At 48.9% G+C, this 25,788-nt stretch overlaps 2 protein-coding genes across 3 annotated transcripts; one reads left to right on the top strand and one right to left on the bottom strand.

The window, feature by feature from the left end:
- The first annotated feature begins 4,960 nt into the window (after positions 1-4,960).
- On the top strand, positions 4,961-19,364 carry ATG4B (autophagy related 4B cysteine peptidase). The gene is made up of 12 exons (XM_031060320.1): positions 4,961-5,063; positions 5,501-5,572; positions 7,552-7,650; positions 8,073-8,174; positions 8,542-8,614; positions 8,915-8,994; positions 12,149-12,345; positions 13,268-13,346; positions 13,978-14,123; positions 15,160-15,216; positions 15,674-15,767; positions 17,615-19,364. The coding sequence occupies exons 3-12, from the start codon at positions 7,590-7,592 to the stop codon at positions 17,686-17,688; spliced, it is 963 nt and encodes a 320-aa protein (XP_030916180.1). The 5' UTR covers positions 4,961-5,063; positions 5,501-5,572; positions 7,552-7,589; the 3' UTR covers positions 17,689-19,364.
- Positions 19,365-20,527: 1,163 nt separating this feature from the next.
- DTYMK (deoxythymidylate kinase) lies at positions 20,528-25,763 on the bottom strand. 2 transcript variants are annotated; one of them, XM_031060352.1, is made up of 5 exons: positions 25,615-25,763; positions 25,254-25,362; positions 24,030-24,120; positions 21,567-21,764; positions 20,528-21,065 (listed from the first exon to the last, which is right to left on the bottom strand). In XM_031060352.1, exons 1-5 carry the CDS (start codon positions 25,646-25,648, stop codon positions 20,955-20,957), a joined length of 543 nt encoding a protein of 180 aa, XP_030916212.1. In that variant the 5' UTR covers positions 25,649-25,763; the 3' UTR covers positions 20,528-20,954. The 2 variants fall into 2 exon arrangements, with proteins under 2 accessions (XP_030916212.1, XP_030916211.1); XM_031060351.1 differs by having other exon boundaries at positions 25,254-25,271; positions 25,330-25,742.
- Between the last annotated feature and the right edge of the window lie 25 nt (positions 25,764-25,788).

Genomic DNA, 25,788 nt, shown 5'->3' with positions numbered 1-25,788 from the left:
GCGGGGCCGCCGGGCGGCGAGTCTCCCCCTGCCCTCCCCAGCCCCGCTGCTGCCGTCGTTCCTCGAAAGCTCGGAGCTCTGCCCGAGCCGGGTCGGGTCTGCCCGGGGGAAACCGCAGCGGGAGCGGTGACAGAGCTGGAGTCGCTGTGTCCCGCTCCCCCTGAGGGCTCGAGGGGCGGGAAGGCAGCGTGGGGGTAAGAGAGGGACTTTGGAGGGCTGAGAAGGTGTCCTCGTTGGGTAAGAAGGCGGCTCAGCCGCGCATCACCCTCACAGAGGGCTCTAGCGAAGCTGCTCGTGGTGGAGATTTTGGTTTCGAGCGGGGTAACGTAAAAATAAGTGTTTGGCGCTTGTGTCGGGACACGCTTCCCTCCAGCCTGAGCGTAGTAGCGGCTCCCACCGCCTCGGCAGAGAGAAGTGTTGTTCCGCAACAACAAACGCTTTCCTGGGCTCCTCCTCCGCATGGCCGGGCACGGTGTGCCGGGATCCCTGTCCCTCCTCACGGCTCTCCTGCCTGCCTTCGGCCTTGGTGCCGCTGTTGGTGTCGGCGTGGTCCGGCTGAGAGCGTCCCCGGCTCCTGTGTCACACCTGAACCTGCGCCCTGATCCCGGAGATGTGTCTGCTTCCCCTGGCTGTGAGAGCAAAGGAAAACTTTGCTGTGGTGGATGTGGGGCTGGGTCTCCTCCCTGAGAAGACGAGGAGGAGGATCTCTGGGCTCAAGCTCCCGAGATGGTCGGGGTCTGACAGCAGAACTTGGAACTGTTTGCTCCAGGCCTTCAAGAAAGCACCATCCCTCAGTAGCCTGAATTTCCTCACTGTGTGTCTCTCGTTGGTGCTCAGATAATCAGGATTTGTCTTGTTTGAAAGAGCTTGGGGGAAAGGAAAGATTTAATCTTTCTTCTGCAAAGGGCAGAAGTAAGGGTTTGAGCTGTTTGGTGTTTTCCAGCAATGCAGTCTTGTTTGAAAGAGCTTGGGGGAAAGAAAATATTTAAGCAAGGGTTTGAGCTGTTTAGTGTTTTCCAGCAATGTGTTTTACTAAAGTGGTAAATTTACCTTCTCTTCTTGACTATCTCTGAAATGTTCCACATCCAGTTGCATTCTTCCTGTGCCTTGGGTAAGGTACCTGTATCAGCTGAAGGGGAGATCATCCACCTCATTTCTCATCCTTAGTTGGATGTACTAAAGTGGTAAATTTACCTTCTCTTTTTTACTATCTCTGAAGTGTTCCACATTCGTGTTCCTCCTGTGCCTTGGCTGAGGTACCTGTATCAGCTAAAGGGGAGATCATCCACCTCATTTCTGATCCTTAGTTGGATACTAAAGGATTTGGGGAGGCATGAGAGCCTTTTCAGAGGATGGAGAAGCCCCAGGAGCAGTGTGGGGAGGGAGATATGGCAAAGCCTGGCTTTCCTTCAGTGCCACGCTCCAAAGCTCAGCTTCTGTATTTTATGAGGAGTTCTTCAGCATCAGACTGACCGTGGTAGTTGGTGCTGTGAAAATCACCTGCTGTGTTTCTGTTTGAGTCACCCAAGCCTGCACTTGCTGTTACTTGTTTCCCAGAGTTGTTGCTGAAGCAAATGGCTTTGGCTGTGGTCCCTCAGGGGCTGTCACAGGTCTGGCCTCCAGCACGTTTGCAAACTGACAGCAGCCCTCAGGGGCTGCTCCCAGTGCCCAGCTGCGCCTCTGGGTGTGTGTGATACAAGTTGGGACAATGTTTTTATCTCCAGTGTTTCATTGTGCTGATTAAGGCTATGAGAAAGGAGGAGAAATGGGAAATGTCACTTTCTACCCTAATCCTGTGTGTTCAGAGATGATGGAGCATGTCTCCTGTGAGGAAAGGCTGGGAAAGCTGGGAGTGGTCACCTGGAGAGGAGAAGGCTCTGAGGACACCTCAGAGCCTCTTCCAGTGCCTGAAGGGGCTCCAGGAGAGCTGGAGAGGGACTGGGGACAAAGCATGGAGTGACAGGACACAGGGAATGGCTTCCCACTGCCAGAGGGCAGGAATGGATGGGATATTGGGAAGGAATTGTTCCCTGTGAGGATGGTGAGGCTTTGGCACATTTGCCCACTGAAGCTGTGGCTGCCCCTGGATCCCTGGAATTGTTCCAGACTAGGCTGGACAGGGCTGGGAGCACCCTGGTCTATTTCTCTGGGATGAGGTGTTCTGCAGATCCCATGGGGCAGCAATCCAGGCAGCCTCCCTTCACTGCCAGTGTGTGCAAGGCTCCTGGAAAGCAAGGCTGCCTTTCTCAGGGTGAGCTGTGCAGGGCTGACACTCTGCTTTTTAGCTCTAAAACCCTGTGAAGTTGTGCTGTTGTGTTTGATGTGCAGAGACTGCACATCCTTCTCTGCAGAAACTGCTGCTCCACTGTCCTGGATGCTCAGAGGTCGGTAATTAAAATAGACTGAGGGCTTTCTGAAGGTGAAGTTTTGGAGCACTGCCTGAGAAATGTGCTGATCTCACCCAGCTTCTGCAGCGCTGAGAGGAGCAGCTTCAAACAGGATTTCTGCTTGGTGAATTTCCAGATGCATTTCTCTTCTTCATCTCTGGCTGTAAGAAGGAGAGAAAAGCTCCTGTGCAGTCTGTGATGTTCTTTGTGCCCTGCCTGAATTGTTTGGGTCCCACTGGCTGGAATTTAGCCAATCTGGGCAATAGCACAGTAGATGGACTTTGGAAAAGTGCTGGAACATATGAAGGTGGAGGCTTGTAAAGGAAACACTCAATGACCTCAGGCCTTGTGGGGAGTTTATTGCTCCCATTAGAATGTCCTTGATACTAACTGGGAGCAACCTCTTGAATTTTCTTCCCTGTGAAGGGAAAACCTGAGCTCCTGCATTTAGTAGTTGTGCCTTTTCAGCTATTGTCTCCCCAAATCCCAACACCAATGTCTGACCACCTCTTTGTGGTGCACAGCTGGACACACAGGGCCTTGTACAGAGCCAGATGTTGGGCATCCAGCTGAAGGGCTGCAAGCCTGGGACTCTCCTCCCCAATGTGCTGTGTCATGACACATGTCCTGCATTCCCTGAACACAACGTGGCTGGTCCAGCTGGAAATCCCCCTCTATCTGCTGACCCCTTCCTCTCTGAGCTTTGGTGGAAGGGGAAAGACTCCAGCAGCTCCTTTCCAGCTGCTGATCCTTGCTGTGAAGTGTCCAGTTGCAAATCCTGTCCTTGCTAAAGAGCTGGTGCCCTGCAAACTGTGCAGCTGCAGAGGTTGTGCTATTTGAGCAGCTCAGGGAATGTTGCTGGGAAGGAGAAGGAGGGATTGTGGATAGCTGGATGTTCCTGTGTGGCATCCTTGTTTCACTCATTTTCTTTGGGCTGTTGGAGACTCCTGACAGAGAGTTGGATACAAGACAAAGTAAACCACAGATATTCCTTGGTGCTTCAAAACCTTCCTGAGAACTTCAGCTTTTATGTTAAAATCATGTCAGTTACCTTTTCAAATCTGGACATTTGCAAGTTTGGGTAGTAGATGGGAAAGAAATCCTTCCTTTCCCTGCTGAAGTTTGTTAGGGGAGAAGACTGCAGCAGTAGTTTGTTGGCACATTTCTGTGCAAGCAGAGTTGTTTTGTTTAGCTTGCTGAGGAGTCACATCATGGGTTGGCAATGGGAACGTGTGGCCTGTGCAATCCTAAAGGTGCCTGGTACAGTCTTAAAGACTAATTCACACAAAGAATGTGCTTTAAGTCTTGTGGGCTGGAATTGAGGCTGAGTCTGATTCAAAATTTGATTTAGGAGCCTGTTGTCATTTCTGTTGCTGGGGTTCTTGCTTGTTGGTCTTAGTGGTGGTATCTGCCTGAGTGTTTTCTTGGATGTTTGGAATTGGAATTCCAGGTCAGGGAGCCCTCATTAGAAGGCTGAGCTACTTCAGGAGGCCAAAGTGTTTTATGTAGCAGCAGGTTACTCTGGAGAAGCCAGAAGTGTGTGTCCCATGGAGAGGGGTGGCTGTGCAGAGAACTGGGCTGACAGGAGCTTGTGGCTCCTTTGTCCTGCTTTAAACTCATCACATTACCACAGATTTTATTGCATTTGCTGTGAGAGATGTTTGCAGTCACTACTTTAACAGTTACAGAACAGTCTGCCTTAGCTCTGCTTTAAATTTTAGAGGTACTTTGTTACAGATTTGTCACCTTTAAAATCATGTGGTCTTTTCCAGAATTCCCAGACTACTTTAAAGTCTGTGTTTCCAAACACAGATCTAGTGGAGATCCAGCTCCTCTGGTTTTTCCCCCTGTTGTTTGTACCCTGTGCACAGCAGCTGAGGCTGTCCTGATCCAGGGGCAGCCTGGGCTGCTGGGTTGTTCTGTCATGGTCCTGGGAGGGGATGGATTTTTAGGCACTGATGGATGCCATGCTGTGAAGGGAGCCAGTAAAAGAGACAAAAGTTTTCCCTGTCACCTTTGCCATGAGCACATCTTCACAGCTTGTGTTCCTCACTCTGTGGGGTGACACCTGTAAAGACTTCTGCTGGGTTTTGTGCTTCTTGAGGAGAAATTGAGCAAGATTTAGTTTCCACCTTAAGGTGATCTGTGTTTTGCATGTTCTTCCCTCAAAATTTGTGTTCTCTGCAAGAGGATTTGAACCACTTTGCTGGATGGAAAAGAGGCCCTCAACATCAATGCTATAGCTGGTGATGTGCATGATGCTGCCTGTTCTGGGAAATGGTGTAGCTGCCAGGTGAAGCTTTAGATGTTTTCTGCCCCAGGCAGAACCTGGAGCTGGCTTAACCTGGAAATCTTGCTGCTCTTCTGCCTGTGGAGCAGCCAGGAGCACGCCAGGGCTGGGTCTGTGCCTCTCAGAGCTGAGTGCAGAGCCCTGGGACCATTTCCTGGCAGCCCAGGGCCTTTGGGGGTGGCTGGGACTCCCTGGGCCACAGCAACTCTGATTCTGCAGCTTTGTCTGGTTTTAAAAACAAAAGGAAAAGCTACCAAAGGTCTGTGATTTCTCCTTTGTCTTTCCAGCTACGCTTACCTACGACACCCTCAGGTTTGAATATGAAGACTTCCCTGAGACCAAAGAACCTGTTTGGATCCTTGGCAGGAAATACAGTGTTTTTACAGGTATTTTCTGTGCTCAGTGCAATGTTTTAAGGCTCCACAGGACTTTGTTAGTGTTGCACTTGGGTTTTAGCTGCTGTGCTTCTGTCTGTCTGGCCATTTCCATGGATTCTGGAATATTTTTGTGCAGGCAGTTACCATATGGCAGTTGTTGGGACATGTCATGAGGGCAGCATGGTGGAGGCAGGGAGCAGAAGGATGGTTTGCTGCTTCATAATTTGCCTCTGGGCCTGGTGTCTTTGGGTTGATGGCAGCTATTTTGGGGGGCAAAGGAAGTACTTTGTGCACAGCAGTACTGCCCTGTTCCTCAGCCAGCCTCTGCCTCTCTGGGCCTGCAGACTGTGAGGAGCAGAATCCCTTGGGAGGGTGGGTGGGAGGTGGGTTTAGCAGTGTTGGTGCCCCCCTCATGTGTGTGCCTTTCCATGCTGAACACTTTGCAGAGAAGGAAGAGATCCTGCTGGATGTGACCTCTAGGCTTTGGTTCACCTACAGAAAGAACTTCCCTGCCATTGGTATGTACTGTGGGGGAGTCTAAAGGCATCCTGGAAATGATTATAATCTTCATATCCCTAATAAAGCAGTCCCCACAAACATGACATCGTTTCCATTCATGAGAGTGTGAAATGTGCTTCATCTAATTGATTAGACAGACTTTTTGTTTATGCAATAAAGAGAATTCCTCATCCCCTTGGCTAAGAGGGATAGAAGTGGTTTTTAAAGGGACATAAGGAGAAGTTTGGGAAGTCTGCTCTTTTTTTAGGCAACATGGGAGGATTTTTGTACTTCATCACATCCTACATCAGTCTAGTGTGAAATATTGCTGAATGATGACTTGGGCTTGAAGTGGATTAAGATGATGAAGCCTAGAGAATGCTACAGAAATTGCTGCCTTTGTGCATCTGCTCCAGGCTCTACGTGGGGGTTTTGTTTGTCTAGGGGGAGTTCTGTGCCTGCAGTGTCTGTCACACACAGGAGCTGTAGTGACAGGGGAGTGTTTCCCAGTGAGCTCAAAGGAGGATGTCTGGGTTCCTGCAGATACTCTGCATGGCCTCTTCTGGGGTTGGTGTTTGTGTGCTGGGTGCAAGGTGTACCAGAGGAGATCTAAGAGCAGGTAAATGGGATTCCATGTTCTCCTGTCACTGTCATGCCCAGGAGTCAGTGGGAAAGGAACATGGCTCAGCTTTGGAAAAGAGCCTTCTTCCTAACTGGTCCTTCTGGCTTGTGCTGTTCTTTCCCTGATGGGAAGCTCTCTGCCTCACAAGCTCTGAGACATCTTTGATGCAGTTTAATCCCTTTAAATTCATGTTTGTGCACCGTAGTTAAACATATGTTTGAGAACAAAGGGTTAGCACATGTTTAACTGGCTCACAGACACAGTTTTGGTTTCCTTGTGAGTCATTAGAGGCTGTGGGGTGAAGACAGACCCCATTTTCTGAGTCATTTCCCATTTGCACCATAGATATGATCTGCAAGTCATATACAGTGAACCTTTTCCAGTATTTTTTCTCCCAGTCACCCCTGTTACTGTTCATCCCTTCCCTCTGTGCTACCCCATTTAATTAGTGTAAGGCTTAGGGAACTGTCTAATGCTGATTTTGTAAAGCATTATCACTTTGGAATTTATACATGTTATGAATTACTGGTGAAATTACAGAAGACAACTGGTGACCATTGAGAAGCTGATTAAATAGTCCTCCAGGTGATTTTTCTCCCTCTTGGTTTAGGACCAAAAGAAGAAAGCAGCATTACAAAGACTTGCAGAAGCTGTGCTCAGGCACAGATTACTTGCTGTGATCACACTGAACATTTGACCTCTGTTATTTGTACTAACAGCCAGAGCTAGAGTAGAGGAGCAGCAGTTTTATTTGAAGGTCTGTCAGGGAAATGCTTTCAGCCTTGTGTCCTTTGTCTTAGATTTTCCAGCACGAGCTGATATCCAGCTTTCTCCAACAATATGTAGGATGTGTCTTTTTTCACTGCTTGGGTAGTTTTTTTTGGCTGGTGCCTTTGTTTTTTTGGCCTGACTGCATTCTTCACTTCAGAATGTTATTTGTAGCCACTTCTGATGTGGGAATTCCCTGGGACTGGTTTGTTCTGCAGGGTGAGTTGCTTTCTCAAGATGAGGATTACAAGAGTCATCTTTAACAAACATCTTCATGTAGGAATGTCAGAATTGGGCTGAGAGTCTGCAGCCAGGCTCAAGGCTGTTGTTCTCCTGAGAAATTCAGCTCTCTCTTGGGCTGTTTGGATTTCCCTTGGGATTTTTTCCCCTTTCAGTTAGTGTTAGAGGAGTTTATTTATTTGTTTTTAAGGGATGCCACTAAGTTACTCATCAATAACCACATTTTTGGTTCTCAGCCTTGGCTGTGTGAGCTAAGCTAATCCTCATTCCCTGCCTCATTTCTTGGTGAGCCTGCTGCCCATTCATTCTTCTCCCTCTTGGCTCTGTCTCACCATTCACCCCCTGTTTATTTTCTGTCCTTGTTTGCAGGAGGAACAGGTCCCACCTCTGACACGGGCTGGGGCTGCATGCTGCGCTGTGGCCAGATGATCTTTGCTCAGGCCTTGGTCTGCAGGCATTTGGGAAGAGGTAAACCAGTGCCCAGCCCACACTGACCTCCAGGGCCATGTGCTCCCAGGAGTGCAGCACTTGGAAGAACAGAGATAACAAGGACACAGCTGGGAATTGCTGAGAGTTCTGTAACTTTTTTCTTCTGAAGTTCAGGGCTGTTGAGAGAATAGTCTACTTGGAATTCTCCAGGGATATTTGTATTTTCTGATTCTATGTTTGTTTATTTGCTTTTCTATGGGTGATGGTATCTTACCACAGCTGTAAGAATGTTTTCTGTTATTTTAAAATTACCCTTTACTATTGGGAATGCCTCAGATACTTAGTAATAATATGACAACGTGAAAATTGAGTTGGTCAGTACGCAGGAAGAGAATTGCAGCTTGCAGCCTCTGGTTGCTAATAATACCATGTTTATTTCATATATCCCTTGTCTGTCCTAGACTGGAGGTGGATAAAAGGGAAGAGGCAGATGGATAATTACTTCAACGTTCTTAATGCCTTCATTGACAAAAAAGACAGCTACTACTCCATTCACCAGATAGGTAAGAAGAAAGAAATGATCAGATGTAGCAAAAAGGCTCTCACCTTGATACAAACTTCCCTGAAAAATCAGAGAAGCAGCCTGTTCCAGTGTTTCCAGAGCTCAGGTCATAGGGGTGGTCTAGTGATCAAAGCTTCTTCTGATGCAACACTGCCCTTTGAACGTCTGTGCTGCTGCACTTTAGAGAAAGGATTTGCTCTGCAGTCCTTCAGGATGATCTTCTCACCCCCACAAAACACTAAATACTGCTGATTCAATAAAGTTTCCAAGTGACAACTCCTCCTTATTAAATACAAACCTGATTAGGAAGGGATGCAGTGTGGGTGAAGGTATTGACTGTGTTGTTGTGGTTTTTTGTTGTGCTGCAGCCCAGATGGGAGTCGGGGAGGGAAAATCCATAGGCCAGTGGTACGGCCCGAACACGGTCGCACAGGTGCTCAAGTAAGTGCTGCCCTTTCCTTTTCTCTGTTCAGCCAGGGGCTGTTGGTGTTTGGCACCTTCTGCCTTTAATAACACCCTCCCTCCTCTCACATTCTCCCCTCACATCAGTAGATGAGCAGGCAGCTCCCTGGAACAGGCTGGAATTGCCTAACAGCAGCTTTCCCAGGTCAAAGCACATTTCACACCTAACTGATAACACCAGTCTCTCCTAATCCAGTTTCTCCTCTCTGATACACCACCATCTCTGCCTTGTAGTTGTATTAATCCTTCATTACTTATTTGTTTTTAATTTTCCTCTAGAAAACTTGCAACTTTTGATACGTGGAGTTCCCTGGCAGTACACATAGCCATGGACAACACAGTGGTGATGGAAGAAATCCGTAAGTGTCACACAGAGCTAGAATGTGGTTAGTATATTCTGGGCAGCAAGAGCCCAGAAAAAAGCTGCAGAGCACAACAAGCATGAAGTACATGTTCTGTCTTTGAGAAATTATTCCTTGTGAGGGTGGTGAGGCCCTGGCAAAGTTGCCCAGAGCAGCTGTGGCTGCCTCATCCCTGGGAGTGTCCAAGGCCAGGTTGGAATGGGCTGAGACTTCCCTGGGATAGTGGAAGGTGTCCCTGCCTGGATGAGCTTTAAGGTCCCTTCCAACACTCATGATCTGTGAAAGCTGTGTCCAGGTGTGCTAAAACAAGGTGAGAACTGCTGTTTTAGGGCAAGGAAGGGCCTTGTTTGACTTCCATTTCATCTGGTGATGCCTCTGGATCTGGAGAGAAGGTTTGTTGACCTTCAGACAGCATATGGGAGCTGCTTGGTAGTCAGTGTCAGACTTGTTTATGGCCACAAGGAGCAAGCAGTAAATGGCTGTCACATGATTGGTAAGGGGAGTTCTGCTGTTGGACAGAATAAGAAAGCCAGAACAGATCTGAAGAGGAAAAGGGCCAAAATTGGCAAGGGGGGAGGATAAGAAGGGAATCCACCACTCTCATAATTTTAAAGAATATTCACTGGTGGTTTCTTCTTTTTTCCTTCTTTGTTTGTTTTTTGGGGAATCCTGCCCCCAGGCTGGCTTTGGAGGCTGAGCAGCTCTTCTTGCCCATCCTGAGCCTGCCTGCTCTGGTTGCAGCACTGCAGTAACCGAAGCTACAAAGCTGAGCTCCTGCACTGCTGGTTGCTGCAGCCCTGCATGGTCCTGGCCTCAGCAGCCTTCCCATGGCTTGCTTCAGGCTAATTTCTGAGGCAGTGAGCCCACCCAGCACAAACCTAGCAGTGTTTCTGCCAGGGCAGTGCTCTCAAACAGCTGATGTAGGGTTACAGCTGAGATGGTGGCAGGCACCATTTAGGCTGGCTTGGCTGCCACAGGCCAGGATCAATAGCCAGGCAATTTTTGCCTGGAGTGCAGGACAGTCACTTTGTAAAGTCACATCTCTTGTCAGGTAGGCTCAGTTGGGCCTGACAGAGAAGTGTGTGCCCAACCTCAGCTGAAGGCGTATGCTGATGCCCTTGACTTAAACAAAGGCCAGTTTTAAAACAGAAATTGGATTATCTTTCCTCTTCAGCCTGCAGATATCACTTCTAGAGGTGAAGCATGCTGGCTACAAGGCTCAGGTGTGCTGCAGGCTCTGGCTGTTCAGCACTGATGCTGCTTCAAGTGACATGTCCATACAACTTGTCATGGGCAGGCGTGTGTGTGCTTGTTTTCCTCAAATGTGGATCATAATGTACCTGGTCAGGGCCTGAAAGGCACTGTGAGAGTGGTTCTGATGTGTTACATGTCTGTAGGTTTGTGTTTGATCCCTTGTGCCCCAAACATTGTGGATAAAAGGAATGTTGTTTCAGACATCTGTTAATTCTGTCACTGATAGGGTTCAGCCAAAGGTTCACAGGAAATGCCTTTTGTTACAGCAGTGAAGAAACATAAATCTTTATCCATGAGAAAGGGCATGTCAGCTAGACCTGAGAGGGAGGAGAATCACAAAGGTGGTGAAAATCCAAGGCAGCTGAAGCCAGTACCTGCCAGCAGGAGAGGTGTCATGTCAGATCTGTTGGAATATATTTGCAGTAAATTATTTGGATCCAGCTGGGAAGCTTTAGGTAGGTTCTGCTCTGCTGTGGCACCACAGAACTGCAAAGCCTGCCAGATAGCAAGGTAAATTTAGCCTGTGCCAAGCTCTCTGCTGCTTAAACTGCAGGTAAATATGTTCATCCACAGTGCAGGATTGCCTGATGAGGAGACCTGCAGTGACACTCCATTCAGCAACCTCCCTGGCTTGGCAGCTGATTTCACATCATCTGGACAGGCAGGCTACTGCCACAGAAACCTGATTTAGCAGGAGAAATGGCTACAAATAATGGCTTTGAGTTTCCTCAGAACCTCTGGTAACCATGTCTGTGCATGAAATGCACACATACACCTTCTCCCTTCCTGAGGAACTGCAAACATCTGTGCAGGTTGTCTCTCCTCCTGAGGCTTTAGATCAAAGTCCTATTTCTTCTAAATTTGGGTGTAATGTTGCCTCCATTCAGCTGAGTTTGAAGCTGTCAGAAGTGAACAAATGCCCAGCTGAAATGGCAAGTGGCTGGTGATTAAGGTGTTTGTTTACATCACATCCTACCTGCTAGAGTGTCCTGGCATTCAGTTGAAGCTGGGAATAAATTAAATGAGCCTCTGGCATTCTGTCCAACTGCCTTGGCTTCATGATTCTTTAATCATGCTGTGGGTTTCTTTGGGGTTTGGGTTGGGTTTGTTTGGTTTTTTTTCCACACACCCAGCAAGTAATTAAATTGGCCAGTGAGACAGGTAGGCTTGGAGTTCTTTCTGGACCAGAATTTACATAACCTGGGTGCATTACAGCCTGGCTGTGTGTCTGTCAAGCCATTAGGATGAGGATGCACAGTGCTTATGTCATGTGTATGCCCTGAGGAGTTCTGCTGCCCCATATCTTAGAGGCAGAGCTCATGTTGAAAATGCAGAGTTTAATGACCATACTGCTTTAGATCTGTAAAGTAGCTTGTGAATGATCTCCAAGAAAATTTATGAAGCTTCTTGTGACCTTTAGGAAAGTTATAACTACTCTAGACAGATGTATGTATCTTGCTGCAGCACTTAACACAGGAAATATTCCCCTGTTATTAACTCCTAATGCTGTCCTCACTCAGTTCATTCATGAACTCCTCTGGAGTTGAACACTCAAGAACTTTCCTCTTTCTGCCTACAAGCTTTGTGAATTCAGGACAGTTGTCTGACCTGCTAATCAACCCCTCCAGCTTTGTTGGCACAGGTGGTTGCTCAGAAGAATTTGCATTCTGGAAGAATTTGCATTTTCACTGCCCAGCAGTTGGTAGGTGTGAGTACAAGCTGCTGTGGCTTGGTGTGAGCTCAGCACACCTCACACAGCCCCAGCAATCAACCTCTTCAAGCTCCTCTTGGGTTTAAATACTGTAGGTTTCTGGTGAAGAGCAATTCTTGACCAGAGGAGTGGCTGAAGGCTGGGAACAGAGTCCTGATGCTTTGTGCTGCTGTTCCCTTTCTGTAGGGAGGCTGTGCCAGTCCCATGTGCCATGTGCTGGAGCTGCAGCATGCCCTGCCCTGGAGTCAGATGTGCTCTACAATGGGTGCCCAGAGGACCTGGGGCTCAGAGGGAGGCTCCCCCTGTGGAAACCACTGGTGCTGCTGATACCTCTCCGCCTCGGGCTCACAGAGATCAATGAAGCCTACATTGAAACACTAAAGGTAGGGAATCTGGAGCTGAATTCCTGCAGGGGGGATGCTGAAGGATCCTGCTGTGAATTAAGGAATTGCTCAGAAGTTATTGCAAAAGAAAAATGTGTTCAGAGACAGTCCTTGTCAGAGGTCAGGATACAGGTTCTTGAAGGCTGTAGTCAGGAAAATGGAGGGGCTTGAGGGGTTGGGCCTTTTCTGGTTGGGTTGGGTTTTTTTTCTTTTGAGGATCTTACTTCACAGCTTAGCTCTCAGCCTCTCTTTGTGTGCAGATGGTATCAACCTGCTGAAGCCTTTGTTCAGCACCGCTATACCCTGCTTGGTGGCAGCCTGAGTGCTAATTAATACAGTGTTGCACAGTCCCTGATGCTGAAGTTTGTGCTGCAGACTGAGGCTAAGAGCTGTCAGGTGGTTGCAAGTTTGGAAGCTGCAGAATTTAGGGTATACACAAGACAGGGAACACCATGCTAGCAAGCTCTGAGCTTGGGTAAGAGACCTCCAGATTCAGTTTTGTGAGATGTTACTTCCCTTAACTCAGTAGATCATGCTTGGCTGCTCCAGGTGGATAAGGAACTTAAACTGTTTCCTGAATTCCCTCCTGAGAGCACTGTTGCAACCTGATGACAGCTCCAGGGATCTTGCCACTGATTGCAGCAGGGCCAAGTCCTAGAGCAGTGCAGCTTCTTTCATTTGGTCCGCCTGTCTACTCCTGTCAGCAGTTAAAAGTGGTTTTAAGCTGCTTCCACATTCCTAAAAAGCCCTGTGTTGCAGCCTGATGGAGATTTTCTCCAGAAATGGCTGGTTTTACTGCTAGAGTTGCTGATTTTCCATGTCCCTGTCCATCTTTCCCACTGCATTTTTTGGATGTTTGCCTTTGTTGCCACCTGCTGTTTCACTGTCTGTCAGCTGTGTGTTTTCTGTGTTGCTTTTCCAGCACTGCTTCATGATGCCCCAGTCCCTGGGAGTGATCGGAGGGAAGCCAAACAGTGCTCACTACTTCATTGGCTTTGTAGGTGAGTGTCCAGAGGACTGCAAAGACTGTCCAAAGAATCTCCCCCTGGCTAAAAAATGCTTATGGGGTGGCACACACTCCTGCTTAGCCTGTGGTGCATGCTGCAGGGTTCTCCTTTCCTGCTGGAAGCATGGAAGGCTACTGTGGGCTGAGTGATGTAGATTTGAACAGTGGCCATAAACTTCCACTGCATAGCATGAAATCTGGTCTGTGGAGTGCATAGAGCCTGCTTCCTGCATTCAGAGCTGACCTCCCTCTGCAGCTTGGCTGGATTTAACTGTTCTTTAGGTGTTCCTCAAACCCTACAAACTCCTGTTACTCTCCTCCTTCCCTCTGGTTTCCTGTCTGCCAGAGACTTCAGGTTATTTGTGCTTTAGATTTCTGGGGTCTTATTTGAGCTCACCCAGGAAGGGATGGGCAGGAACAATACCCCAAATAGTGCCAGTGTCTCAGTGCAGTGGCCACTGTGGTTGTGCTGGCAGCTGTGCCTGGCTGAGAAGCATTTGGGGAAGCGGCTGAAAGCGAGATATCCCTGGAATGTGAATTCCTCTGCCATTGCTCTTCCTCCTCCTTGTATCTCAGCTCTCCTCAACCTGTGGCATGCTGTTGATGTGTCCTTGCCTTGTGGGCAGGTGAGGAGCTCATTTACCTGGACCCCCACACCACGCAGCCGGCGGTGGAGCCCGGTGACAGCGGCTGCCTCCCCGACGAGAGCTTCCACTGCCAGCACCCGCCGTGCAGGATGAGCATCGCCGAGCTCGACCCCTCCATCGCCGTGGTGGGTCCTGCTCCTCCTGCTCCCCAGGGCTGGGTGTGGGCTGGGGACTCTGTGCTGCTGTGCTCTGGGTTGTGGGGACACTGGTAAAGCAGCTCCTCACACACAGTGGCTTGTGTCAGGGTGGTCCCCCTGTGGTCACCAGTTATTGTGGTGCTGGTGTGAGGGTCCCCAGGACGAGGTGAGAGATGAGAATTGACTCCCAAGTTCTTAGAAGGCTGATTTATTATTTAAGATTTATTTAAGATATCATATTATTTAAGATATCATATTATTTAAGATACCATATTATTTAAGATATTCTATTCTATTAAAAGAAAATGCTATACTAAAACTATACTAAAGAAAGAGAGACATCAGAAGGCTAAACAAGAATGATAATAAAAACCCGTGACTGACCAGAGTCCTGACACAGCTGGACTGGGATTGGTCATTAAATTGAAACAATTCACATGGAACCAAAGATGCACCTGTTGGTGAGCAACCTCCAAACCACATCCCAAGCAATCAGATAATTATTATTTACATTTCTTTTCTGAGGATTCTCAGCTTCTTAGGAGAAAAATCCTGGTGAAGGGATTTTTCAGAAAATTTGACAGTGACATCCCCGTTGCATAGCAGTTAAATACCATTCCTCATGGAGCAGTGTCATTCTCTGGGGCTTACTTTGGGCTTTGATTCCAGCCTTTTGATGGGCAGATCTGATTCCATTCCTGAATCCATAGGATTCAGCACCATGGCTTGTTTTCTGTTAAACCTGAGATGCCTGCCCTTTGTTTCCTTTGTTCCTCCTGGTTTTCCTTCTGCAGTAAAGAAAATATTGATGATTCCAGCACTTGGATAACCACTCACATCAAGCCTTTGTGGAGTGTTCAGTTTAATAGGGCAGTGTGAGGCACATTTTTAAAGGAAGGCAGTCAGGAGTAGTAACTGCTCCCAGTCCTGATCATGGTACTCCGTGTTGACACAGGGCCTTAAGTCTGAAATGATCAATCTAAAATAGAGAAATATAAAGTCTTTTTCTCCTTTTTTTTTTCAGGGCTTTTTCTGCAACACAGAGGCAGACTTTAATGACTGGTGCCAGCAAATCAAAAAGGTTTGTGTTTATAGATGTGGTCAGGCACTGGAACAGGCTCCTCAGGGAAGTGGTGGAGTCCCCATGCCAGGAAGTGTTCAAACGGCATGTGGATGTGACTTGGGGACATGGTTTAGGGTTGATATTGGCAGTGCTGGGAGAATGGTTGGACTTGAAGATCTTGGAGTAATTGTCCAGTTTCCCTCTCTCTGATTCTCTGTCCCTGGGAAAGGAATATCAGGTATTGTTTTGCTTCCAACAATTGCATAAAAACCATGTTCTCTGCAGCATGACCCCATTTTAAGCATATTAAAATCGTTTATTAAACTACCTAAAGGAGCATAGCTCCGAAATCCTGTTAATGATGTCATTCAAAAGCTTTAAAAACATTTTCCCAGCTACAGAGAAGTGCCAAGAGATGATTGTTACCCCAGCAGTGCAGAGCTGTGGTTCTCAAGGCTGTGCTGTGTCTCCACAGCTGTCCCTGGTCAGAGGAGCGCTGCCCATGTTCGAGCTGGTGGAACGCCAGCCCTCCCACTTCTCCAACCCCGACGTCCTGAATCTCACACCAGGTGAGGCCACCAGGGAGGGACAGCTGAGGGTGAGCCCCTCCCTCTGACTGTCTGGAGATCATGTGGAATTACATGATGATTTCTGATATGTTCCTGTTCCCACTGGAATTTAACCTGGAGTTCTTGGGTCAGCTTGTGTTGTTCTTCAGCTTTCAGCTAGAGGTTTGCAGATCCCACAGTGTCTCAGGATGGTTTTTAGAATAATCTGTGAATTATTCTAAAAATAATTCACTGAGCAGAAGAAAAAACAAACTCACAGGCTGTCATGGCAGTGTGACTCTCTGGTTTCTGAGGAGATGTTTGGAGGAATCAAAAGTGTCCAGTGAAAAGGCTGAAAACTGAGTTTGTAGGTAATGAAAATACTCCAAGACAGGGCTGGTCACACTTAGTTCCAGCATAAGGCACTCCCTCCTTCTTGGCATGTACCATTACCAGTGGGAAAAAGGACAAGTGCTGGGCCCTGACCTTGCCTGTCAGGCTCTGCTTATCACATTAATGACATGAGTAAACATTGCAGGAGATAAAGCCATTGGCTGCATCTGCCAAGAGCAGTGAGTGTGTGGGCAAGCCTGTCCTGTCACCAGGCATGGGGAGGCTCCTGGCAACCTGCACCCTGCACTTCTGCGCTCTCTGTCTCTCTCTCTCTCTCTCCCTTTTCTCCCTTTCTCTGCTCTCCTTCCTTAAAAGCTTTCATTATCACACTGTCCTTTGCTGTTAAGCATGCTCAATTCCCTTAAACTGTCAATTGATCCTTGCTTGTCTTAAATTGTCCCTAATGTCTTTCCTACTCTTAAAAATGTTTTTTAATGAACTGCTTGTCCTTCTCCCTCTTCCCTGGCTTGTAGAGCCTCTCCCATCTGCCAAGGCCATTCATTTCTGTTAGTCCTGTCTCTCACTAGAAGGAGTGATTGAACTTTGAGCCCCTTTCAGGGCCTAGAGGGCTTCCAAGAAAGCTGAAGAGGGCACAGTGACAGGACAAGTGGGAATGGCTTCCCACTGCCAGAGGGCAGGGATAGATGGGATATTGAGAAGGAATTCCTCCCTGTGAGGGTGGGGAGGCCCTTGCACAGGGTGCCCAGAGAAGCTGTGGCTGCCCCTGGATCCCTGGAAGTGTCAAATGCCAGGCTGGACAGGGCTTGGAGCAACCTGGGATAGTGGGAGGTGTCCCTGCCCATGGCAGGGGGGCAGGACTGGATATCTTTAAGGTCCCCTCCAACCCAAACCATTCTGGGATTCTGTAACTGTCCAGCCGGAACTAATAAAGGTTTCTCCTTCCCCCTGTGCTAAAGTTGCTTTAAATGTGAGCTCCTTCACCATATAGTTGGAAGGATGGAGAGGTGGGATCAACTAACATTACTTTTCCTCACAAAGTGAACTGTGCTAATTGCTTTTAGGAGAGTGCACATTGTAATTACATATCCTAACAGTTGCACCAAAACCAACTATAGCAGAAATTATTCTCTAACATACAGGGGTAAATGTATCTCTTAACTGGGTCAGAAATCTTCATGGGTATTGGTCCAGACCTGGCAAGTTCTCCTGTTCTGAGCCTCTTCAGGCAGATCAATCTCCTGCCAATGCAGAGCTGGGGCACAGGAAGGTTGTATAAAACAACGGCAGCAGAAATGTGTTTGGATCTGTGAAAGACAACGTGCTTCTGTGCTCCATATAATTCTCTCCAGGGCATTTTCCATACCACTGACATGTTCTTATCCTCCTCAGAGCCTTCACTTGGGTTTTGTCACTGAGTTTTAGAACTTGTAGGCACTTGGCACTCAAACTGTGATGCCGGTCTCACTGACAGTCACAGCATCTCACTGAGGCAGAGCTTTCTTCTTCTCTTCCAGACTCCTCTGATGCCGACAGATTGGAAAGGTTCTTTGATTCGGAAGATGAAGACTTTGAAATCCTGTCCCTTTGAAAACAAATAGGAAACTGACTCTGCAAATTTGTGTATGTGTGGGGAGAAGGGGGGAGGGAAGCTCCTTCGAGAGCCTGGGGCTACCGGTTTTCATAGGCGCTTGCTGCCATCCCTGCCTCCCGTCCATCCCGGCATTCCGTGCGGCCTCGGAGCGGTGTCTGCAGTGGGATGAAGAACCCAGAGGGTGTTCCAGCCTTACTGGCTGCAGTTGCAATTGCTCAGCAGCAAACAGCTGCTGGAAGTGGATGCAGTGGTGCTTAGGAGCTCAAAGCCTATCTGTTACGTCAGCAGGTCAGCTGGGCCTTCCGGGGGAGGCACGGAAATCGTTAGAGCGCTGAATCCTCCCATGGGGACTCCCCTCTGAAGCTTAAGTAGAGCCCACCCGTCATTTAGCAGGAGAAAGGTCCAGTTAATGCCTTTAGCAGCTTCCCTTCTCACTGGCCAACCTGGACTGCAGCTCACAATGCCAGGGAACAGCAGCCACGTCCCACAGACAGCTGTGAAGCCTCCGGAGTGCAGGTCCCTACGGTACAACTCCTGTTCATGCTCTGCAGGACACTCAGCACTACCTCTCCTGTCCACAACCTGTAGAAAGGGAATTGAGGGAACTTCCAAGTAACTGGGAATTCAATAAGTGAAGTGTGGAGCAGTGCTGTGCTGCTGGGGAGCATCTCAATCCCAGTTTAAATAACAGAAGGAATGGAAGAGTAGAAAATTTGTGTGTTGCTCAGTGAGTCAGTCCATGTGCTTCTACAATGGAATAGTCTCTACTGCAAGTACCTTCAGGAAAGCTGCTTTGAACAGAAAACTGAATTCTACAGCCCTGGGGAAAAAAAAAGAGTCCAGAGCTGGGAGAGCTGAAACAAGGCAGCAGAGATCTGCCAGGCTTCTTCTGCCTGTGCACCAGTGTGCTGGCGTGGTGACTAGGGAGTGATGTCCTAAAACCCAAGCTGTAAAACCTCTTGAGGTGCCCTGGGTGGGTTGGTCAGCACTTCCTGCAGCTCCTCCTGTCAGCCATTCCCTTTCCAAAGCAGAAGAGGTGCCTGAAGGTCGAGTAGATTTCTGAGCTGTGTTGCGGCCTTGCCTCTGCCAGCTCCCCTCCCTGTGGAGTGTGCCCAGAGGTGCTGTAGGAGCTAACCTGGAGAAACCCCTGTCAGGTGACCATCCCAGGAAGGGCAGAGTGCCTTGAGAAGGTCCAAATATACTGGAAATTTTAGCTACTTTAAGCTGGTAGCTCTGCCTGGGGCCCTTCTCCACAGAGAGAAGGGTTAACCATGGAGGAGAGCTGTCTCCATGCTCACTGCTAGGGAAGTGCTGCCATGGTTTCCTCGGTGTGTGCTGCACACTTCAACCCTGTTTACAAGGCTTTGGTTTGTGCATTCAGGTTTGGAACCTGTCAGATGATGGTGGTGTGCCCAAGGGTGGTGCCACCAGGCTAGAAATGACCTGCTTCCCCTGTGACTGACCTACTGATGCTCTAACTGTCCCTGTGATACCCAAAAGCAGAGGTTTGAACTGGGAACCACAATGCTTCTGTCACTAAATTATTATTTGCTGCTTTCTGCCTGCTTCTCCTCTTCTCTCTTGTAGTCAGGGGAAGAGGCAGCAGAGGAAGTGGGGCTGTGCTCCATTCATCTGCTTTCAATTTCTATCTGAATAAACAGATGTAAAATCTTTGCCTGTCCTGATGTCCTTGCACACGTTGAAGGCACTGTGGGTAGTATGCAGTACACCAGGTGAGTCCAGTGTGTACAGGGCTCCAAGGGAGCTGGAGAGGGACTTTGGACAGGGGGGAATGGCTTCCCACTGCCATAGGGCAGGCTTAGATGGGATACTGGGAAGAATTTTTTCACTCAGAGGGTGGGGAGGCCCTGGCACAGGTTGCCCAGAGCAGCTGTGGCTGCCCCATCCCTGAAGTGTCCAAGGCCAGCTTGGACAGGGCTTGAAGCAACCTGGTCTAGAGGAAGGTGTCCCTGAACATGGAAAAAGCTGATCCTTAAGATCCCTTTCCAGCCCAAATCAGTCTGTGATTCTACTATTAATTTCATGTTCATGGTTTTATGTTTAAGGTCAGCCAAGACAAGATTTTACCTGAGTGTTAACACAACCCCAACAGCAGAGCTAAGCTCGGCTCTCTTAAATCTGTAACAGGCATTTCTGGCTGTTCAGTGTGCTGCCTTGTCCCAGTGTTACTGTCAGGGCCTGATGCAGCATTGCAGGGGCTCACCTTCACCCCAGGCGTGTCTGGCTGCCAAGTGCTGGGCAGCTGTGGAGGGAAGCTGTTGCCATTGTAGCTGATGTTTGTATTAGCAATGTTGTTTGAAATATTTAGCTTCCTCTCCCTGCTCCTGAATCAATCTGCCTCTCTCTGAGTTAGAGAGGATTTAGTCTGTGGAGATCAGAGCAATCCACCCTGCTGGAAGGTGAGTCAAACATCCAGCAGAGAGACCTGAACTCCCCTGGCCATGCCCATCTCTGAGTGTCCCTTGGAAATTAATGACATTGCAGTTTGTTCTGGTGATTTAGGTGATTCACAGCTGGTCTGCTTTCAAACTGCACTGAGGTGTGTGCAGGAGCCACAAGTGACTGTTCCTTTCATCTTGGCCAATCTAAAATAATTTATGTGCCATTGTCCTCCAGACTGGCCTTGCTATGAGCTCATCCATCTATTTCAGGTTCTTACCTGCTCACAGCTGGAGAGAAGGCTTGAATTCACCTCTCCCATTTTTTCCATAGCTCTAGCAAACAGTTTTCCTTGGGTTTAGTGCCTGAACTGCAGCACTTTCACCTCCCATATATCCCTCTAGAATATAAATGATCATACTGAAAAAATGCCCTGTGCCAAATGCTTAAAAGAGTAATTTATTAGCAAATCCTCTACAAACCGGTTTGAGCATGGGGGGGATGCATTTCTAGAGAGGATGAATGATCAGAAACATGGCACTTCCCTAAAAATGGGAACTCTCTGTGTCCAGGGATGGCCTGGGCTCCACACCCACATCTGCACTCCAGGACTGGAGCTGGAACAGGAGCTTGGGAGAGGGAGGTTTTGAAGGGAATTTGATACACACTCATGGCATGCTCATTTAAAAAATGCAGAAGGGACTCTGCAGGCTGGAAGGGAGGAGCAGAAAATAACAAGGACATCAGCAGCATGTTGGACCCAAAAGAATACACAGGATCTAAGCTGCTGGCATGTCAGTCATCCAAGTGCAGAAGATACAAAAAGTGACCTTTCCTTTATTCTTTTAGACCTGTATGAAGTTTCATTTCCAGAGTTCTCCCAAAGGTTTATTCTGAACCTCCTGCATAGTTTCCTTTGCAATGGACTTGATTTCTCTGTGCAAGTCTTCAATGCTCTTTGAAGCATCCACCGTCTGTTTCCAAGACAACAAAAATACAGGACAGAAAACAGAGAATACAGAAATGAGAAAAACCTGGCTGTTAACATCTGCTTACCCCCCATAACTCAATGTTATTCTTCCTGAGTAGTGAAATGAGCTAATTACACCTCCTCTCTGCAGTTTCTGGAGTGCATTTGGGAGAAATCAAATTATGTAGGAATAGACATTTAAGAAGTGAGAGTAGGTGAAGGTAAACAGAAGGAGCTGCTGCTGCATGTTTTTTGGTGGCAGTGTCTGGGGTGTGTGGCAGAGGCAGGTAAGCTGGGGATTCATCCCAGGTGCACCAAGAGCTGACCAGGGTCTCCTGGAACAGGGAAGTTCTCCTGCCACATCTCTCAGTGCCCTTGGCTGGTTCCCAACGTGTCCCACTGAGCAAAGTGGGAAGGGGCAGCACAGAGATGTGACAGGCAAAATTTGGGAGCTTTCACTAGAGACCCCCAGTCCATGACAAACCAGTAAGAGTTAATTCCTCACCTTCCAGTTGAGGGTCTTGTCCTCCATGAGGCAATAGAAGCACTGAAGAACTTTCTCTTGGAAGGAGCTGGTCTCATAACGTTCCTGTCCAAAGTTGCCTCGTTCTGCTGCTGCTTCTGGGTTTAACTGGAGGAACAGGATCAGGTCTGGCTTTGGGAGCCCAACATCAGGCTGTTTGCACCAGTCCAGGCCAAAGTTCTGCCCCAAGCAAGGACAAGAGAGTGTGAGATGAGACACAGAGACAGCACAGCAGCAGGTTGGCTGGAGAGTGAGGTGGGGAAGGAACAGCCAAGGATGGCAGGAATTGCAACCCAGAACACTCAGCACAGGCCATGAACTGCACAGGTGATAGCCCAGCTGGCCATGTGGGAATTCAGCCCTGCTCATTTGGGGCTGAGCAGGTTTTGTCAGGTGTTCAGCACCTCCTGTGCTTATTTAAGTTGGAGAGAGTGAAAGCTTTTCATGCCTCTCCTGCAGATCCCATCTGAGCTCCACCAAGGCATGTTCTGAGCCTCCACACAGCCAGTACCACTCCAAAAAACTTGCTCAGTCCAGAAGAAAGCTGCTCCCAAACACCAAGACCACACAGCTGCAATGCAGATCTCTGAGCCCATGGAGGCTCCTTCCCAATACTCACCTCCCCAGGAATTTCAGCCCAGACACAACAGATGCAGTTTTCCAGCTTTGGGATTTTGCTGACAGGTCTGAAGAGTTTCACCAGGGCATCCATGAATGAATCTGTGATGTTGGTGAGACTACAGAGTCCACTTACTGCTCATCCACATCTTAAATCCCTCTAAGAGGAGCTGGCACATCTGCCCCTCCAGTTTCTCCCCAGATGTTCTGTATCCTGGTAATCTGGGTATTTTTGGGATGTATTTTTGCAGTGGGTTTTTCAATCCCATGAGGGGGTAAGAGAAGCTGAAAGTGCCACAACATCTCAGGTGTGAGATCTGGCAGCCAGCAGACTTTTGTGTTAGGTATGGGCATCAACATCTCCCCTTCTCCTGGGAATGCTTCTTGAGTGAAAAACATGCCAAACTCCATTCTTTTAAGGAGCAGAGGAGGCCCATTCCAGCAGCAAAGGATGCCATCCCTGCTTCCCAAGGGTGGCATCCACATGGCTGAGCCCTGCAGGTCACCAGCTACATTCAAAGAAATGCAGACACTTTAAGACAGCCTTTTTGCCCCACCAGAAAGCAGCAGAGCATTCCTTGCTGTGCCCATGTGGATATGGGATCATTATTTTGGGGTGATCAGCTCGTGTTACACATCCTGGCTCTTAATCTGGGGCTTTTGCAGACACCTAATTAGCACCTAAATGCTTCAATGCATCTGTGTCAAGCTACACAATGTCCAGGAAAGCAGGAGGGTGGGAGAAGAGGCAGGTGAGGGTGCAGGGCTTGGGGGCCCAGGATCTCCTCAGTCCTTCCAGGAAGCAGGAGAGGCTTGGGCAGGAATGAATGCAGGTCACAGCTGGTGCTGCAGGCGTGGCTGGAGCTTCTGTGACCACTCTTAGAGGATTGGTGGCTGCTCAGCAGGAGCAGGACACTTCTGAGGGAGTGGGACAAGAGTGTCTGTGCAGAATGGCTCCAAGGGAGGCTGACAGAGATGACTTGTTCTGAAAGCCAAAAGGCACAAGTGGGAATTCCCAAGATATTGAGAAGAAATTCTTCCCTGTGAGGGTGCTGAACTGGTTCAGTCTCAGCTGCCCAATGTTTTAATCCAGTACAGCACAGGAGTTGGAAATATGGCACCAATGATTCCAAAAAATCCCCAAACTGTGGGATCTGATCTAAGATTACAAGGGCAGGGTTAGATGGGATATTGAGAAGAAATTCTTCCCTGTGAGGGTGCTGAGGCCCTGGCACAGGGTGCCCAGAGAAGCTGTGGCTGCCCCTGGATCCCTGGAAGTGTCCAAGGTCAGGTTGGATGGGGCTTGGAGCACCCTGGGGTAGTGGAGGTGTCCCTGCCCATGGTAAGGACAAGTGGGAAATTCAGGCTAAATGAAGAAAACCACTTTTACTCTGAAGGTGAGCAGAGAAGAACCCAGGAAGGAATGGATCTACATCCCTGAAGATACTCAGACCTTGGCTGGATGGAGGCCCAAGCAGCCTGCTTATGTCAGCCCTGCTGGAGGCTGAATTCCACAGGTCCCTTCTAATGTATGTGGTTTGTTCCATAAATTGATGGGCCAGCAGCTGAGCAAGTACAGAGAGTCTTTAATAAACTTCCAGAATCATTCTCCAGAGTCACACAAGTCAGCTTCCAGTCCAGCAGTCTGTCCAGACTTACAAAAACTCCCCAAATAAGTTTTTCTGCTTGTTCTGGGGAAGGGTGGGCCCATGTTAAAATCTGAGCTGAACCTTCCACCCCTCACCTCCCAGAAGAATGGCCCCTGGGCCATCCAGCCTGATTCCCCAAGCAGAGAGAGGGCCAGGGGCTGCTGCAGGTCTCACTCACCCCTTTGGCACTCGTGAAGGCCACTCCAGAGAAGGCATATCTGTCAACCACCACCGTGATCCCCTGCTGCAGCTTCTCCTTCATCATCGGTCTGGAACCACGGGGGAGATAAAATAACAGAGCTGCACTCCCTTATGGTGACAGGGATGGAAGGAGTTCATCTAAAACTCCAAGATTGCTGCATCATTAAGGGAGATCAGCTGTGATGCAGGTGGCAGGTGAAGAGCTGTTTGTATTCCCCACCAGGCACTGACCAAATAACCCCTCATGACACCCAAACTCAGGGTGCCAGCACTGGGCACTGCTCCAGGCACTCCAGGCAAGATCACAAATGAACTACATTGACATGGACAGCTCAGTCCTCTACCCTTTTGAGGGGGTACAGCAGATTTTGTGATCTGCTCTGCCACCTTTATTCATGACACTTCTTCTTAGAGCTCACTTCTGTGCCTTCTGCTTAACTGGCACTGCCACTACAGCAGAGCCAGCAAAGCTTTTCTGCAAAATGAGAACATTTTGGAATCTGTATTTCCAGGTAAAAACAACAGCCAACAGTGATTTCCCCACATCCACACACAGGCTCTGTGGCTAAAGCAAGGACAGCCAGGTATGGCTGAACACAGCCTTTGGCTACAGGGGAAATTTGGGCACAATTCCTTAAGCACTGTCACTCACAGGGGCTGCCTGGCAAAGCAGGATACCTTCAGGAAAGAGAATAAATTCACAGTCTGAACTGGTTCAGTCTCAGCTGCCCAATGTTTTAATCCAGTACAGCACAGGAGTTGGAAATATGGCACCAATGATTCCAGAAAATCCCCAAACTGTGGGATCTGATCTAAGATTACAAGGGCAGGGTTAGATGGGATTTTGGGAAGAAATTTTTCCCTGTGAGGGTGGTGAAGCCCTGGCACAGGGTGCCCAGAGCAGCTGTGGCTGCCCCTGGATCCCTGGCAGTGTCCAAGGGCAGGCTGGACAGGGCTTGGAGCCACCTGGGGTAGTGGAAGGTGTCCCTGCCATGGCAGGGGTGGAACTGGCTGGGCTTTAAGGGCTCTCCCAACCCAAACCATTCTGTGATTAATCTGAGTCCTTAAGACCCCATTTCCAGGCTGTTCCCCTGTCTGAACAGGACCACATTCTTGTATTTCTGTGCCCACTGCAAGCTCAAACCCCATGGGATCCCACCCCAGCCATTTTCCTTGCCCAGCTGAGCAAACATCACGTTACACGTGCTCCCAGCGGTTGGCAGAGAAGAGCAGGTGGATGGTGTGGTCCTCCAGGTTCTTCTCCCTGCCCAGGTAGGAGCTGATCAGCTGCCCAATCTCTGTCGTTCTGTCTGCAGGAAACACACAACATGCCAAGGCTGCCCCGAAGCGCTCTTCTCAGAGGGGTGTCCGTCTGTCCGGGGGTCTGTCTGTCATGGGTGGGAGGCTGGTCTGAGCAGGGCAGTGTCTGTGTGTCTGTCATGGATGGGCTGAGGTCAGTCTGTCTGTCCATCAGGGGTAGCAGGAGGTCTGTCCAGGGTGAGGGCGATGTTTATTTGCCACAGTGGGAGAAGATCAGTCCATAAGGGGCTGGATCTACCTGCCTGTGACAGGCTGGGGAGGAGGAGCTCGGTCCATCCAGAATGAGAGTCTGTCCGTCTGTCTGTCCGGGACGAGTGTATCCACCCGGGGGGGTCTGTCTGTCTGTCCGGGATGAGTCTATCCGCCCGGAGGGGGGATGTCTGTCTGTCCGGTGGGAGGCGGTCCGTCCGTCCATG

Source organism: Geospiza fortis, unplaced genomic scaffold (assembly GCF_000277835.1).
Source record: "Geospiza fortis unplaced genomic scaffold, GeoFor_1.0 scaffold118, whole genome shotgun sequence".
In the NCBI taxonomy this organism is placed as follows: domain Eukaryota; kingdom Metazoa; phylum Chordata; class Aves; order Passeriformes; family Thraupidae; genus Geospiza; species Geospiza fortis.
Note: the sequence above shows the minus strand (reverse complement) of the source record. Positions and strands in the feature narration are given on the sequence as shown.

Excerpts from the sequence above, each read along its gene's own strand:
- ATG4B (XM_031060320.1), top strand. The coding sequence starts at position 7,590 with ATGCTGCGCTGTGGCCAGATGATCTTTGCTCAGGCCTTGGTCTGCAGG. Across the intron at positions 12,346-13,267 it reads CCTACATTGAAACACTAAAG|CACTGCTTCATGATGCCCCA; the intron begins GTAGGGAATCTG and ends TTGCTTTTCCAG. Across the intron at positions 15,217-15,673 it reads GGTGCCAGCAAATCAAAAAG|CTGTCCCTGGTCAGAGGAGC; the intron begins GTTTGTGTTTAT and ends GTGTCTCCACAG.
- DTYMK (XM_031060351.1), bottom strand. The coding sequence starts at position 25,523 with ATGGACAGACAGACTGACCTCAGCCCATCCATGACAGACACACAGACA. Across the intron at positions 21,765-24,029 it reads CCTTCACGAGTGCCAAAGGG|AACTTTGGCCTGGACTGGTG; the intron begins GTGAGTGAGACC and ends TGCTTGGGGCAG. Across the intron at positions 21,066-21,566 it reads ACAAGACCCTCAACTGGAAG|ACGGTGGATGCTTCAAAGAG; the intron begins GTGAGGAATTAA and ends TCTTGGAAACAG.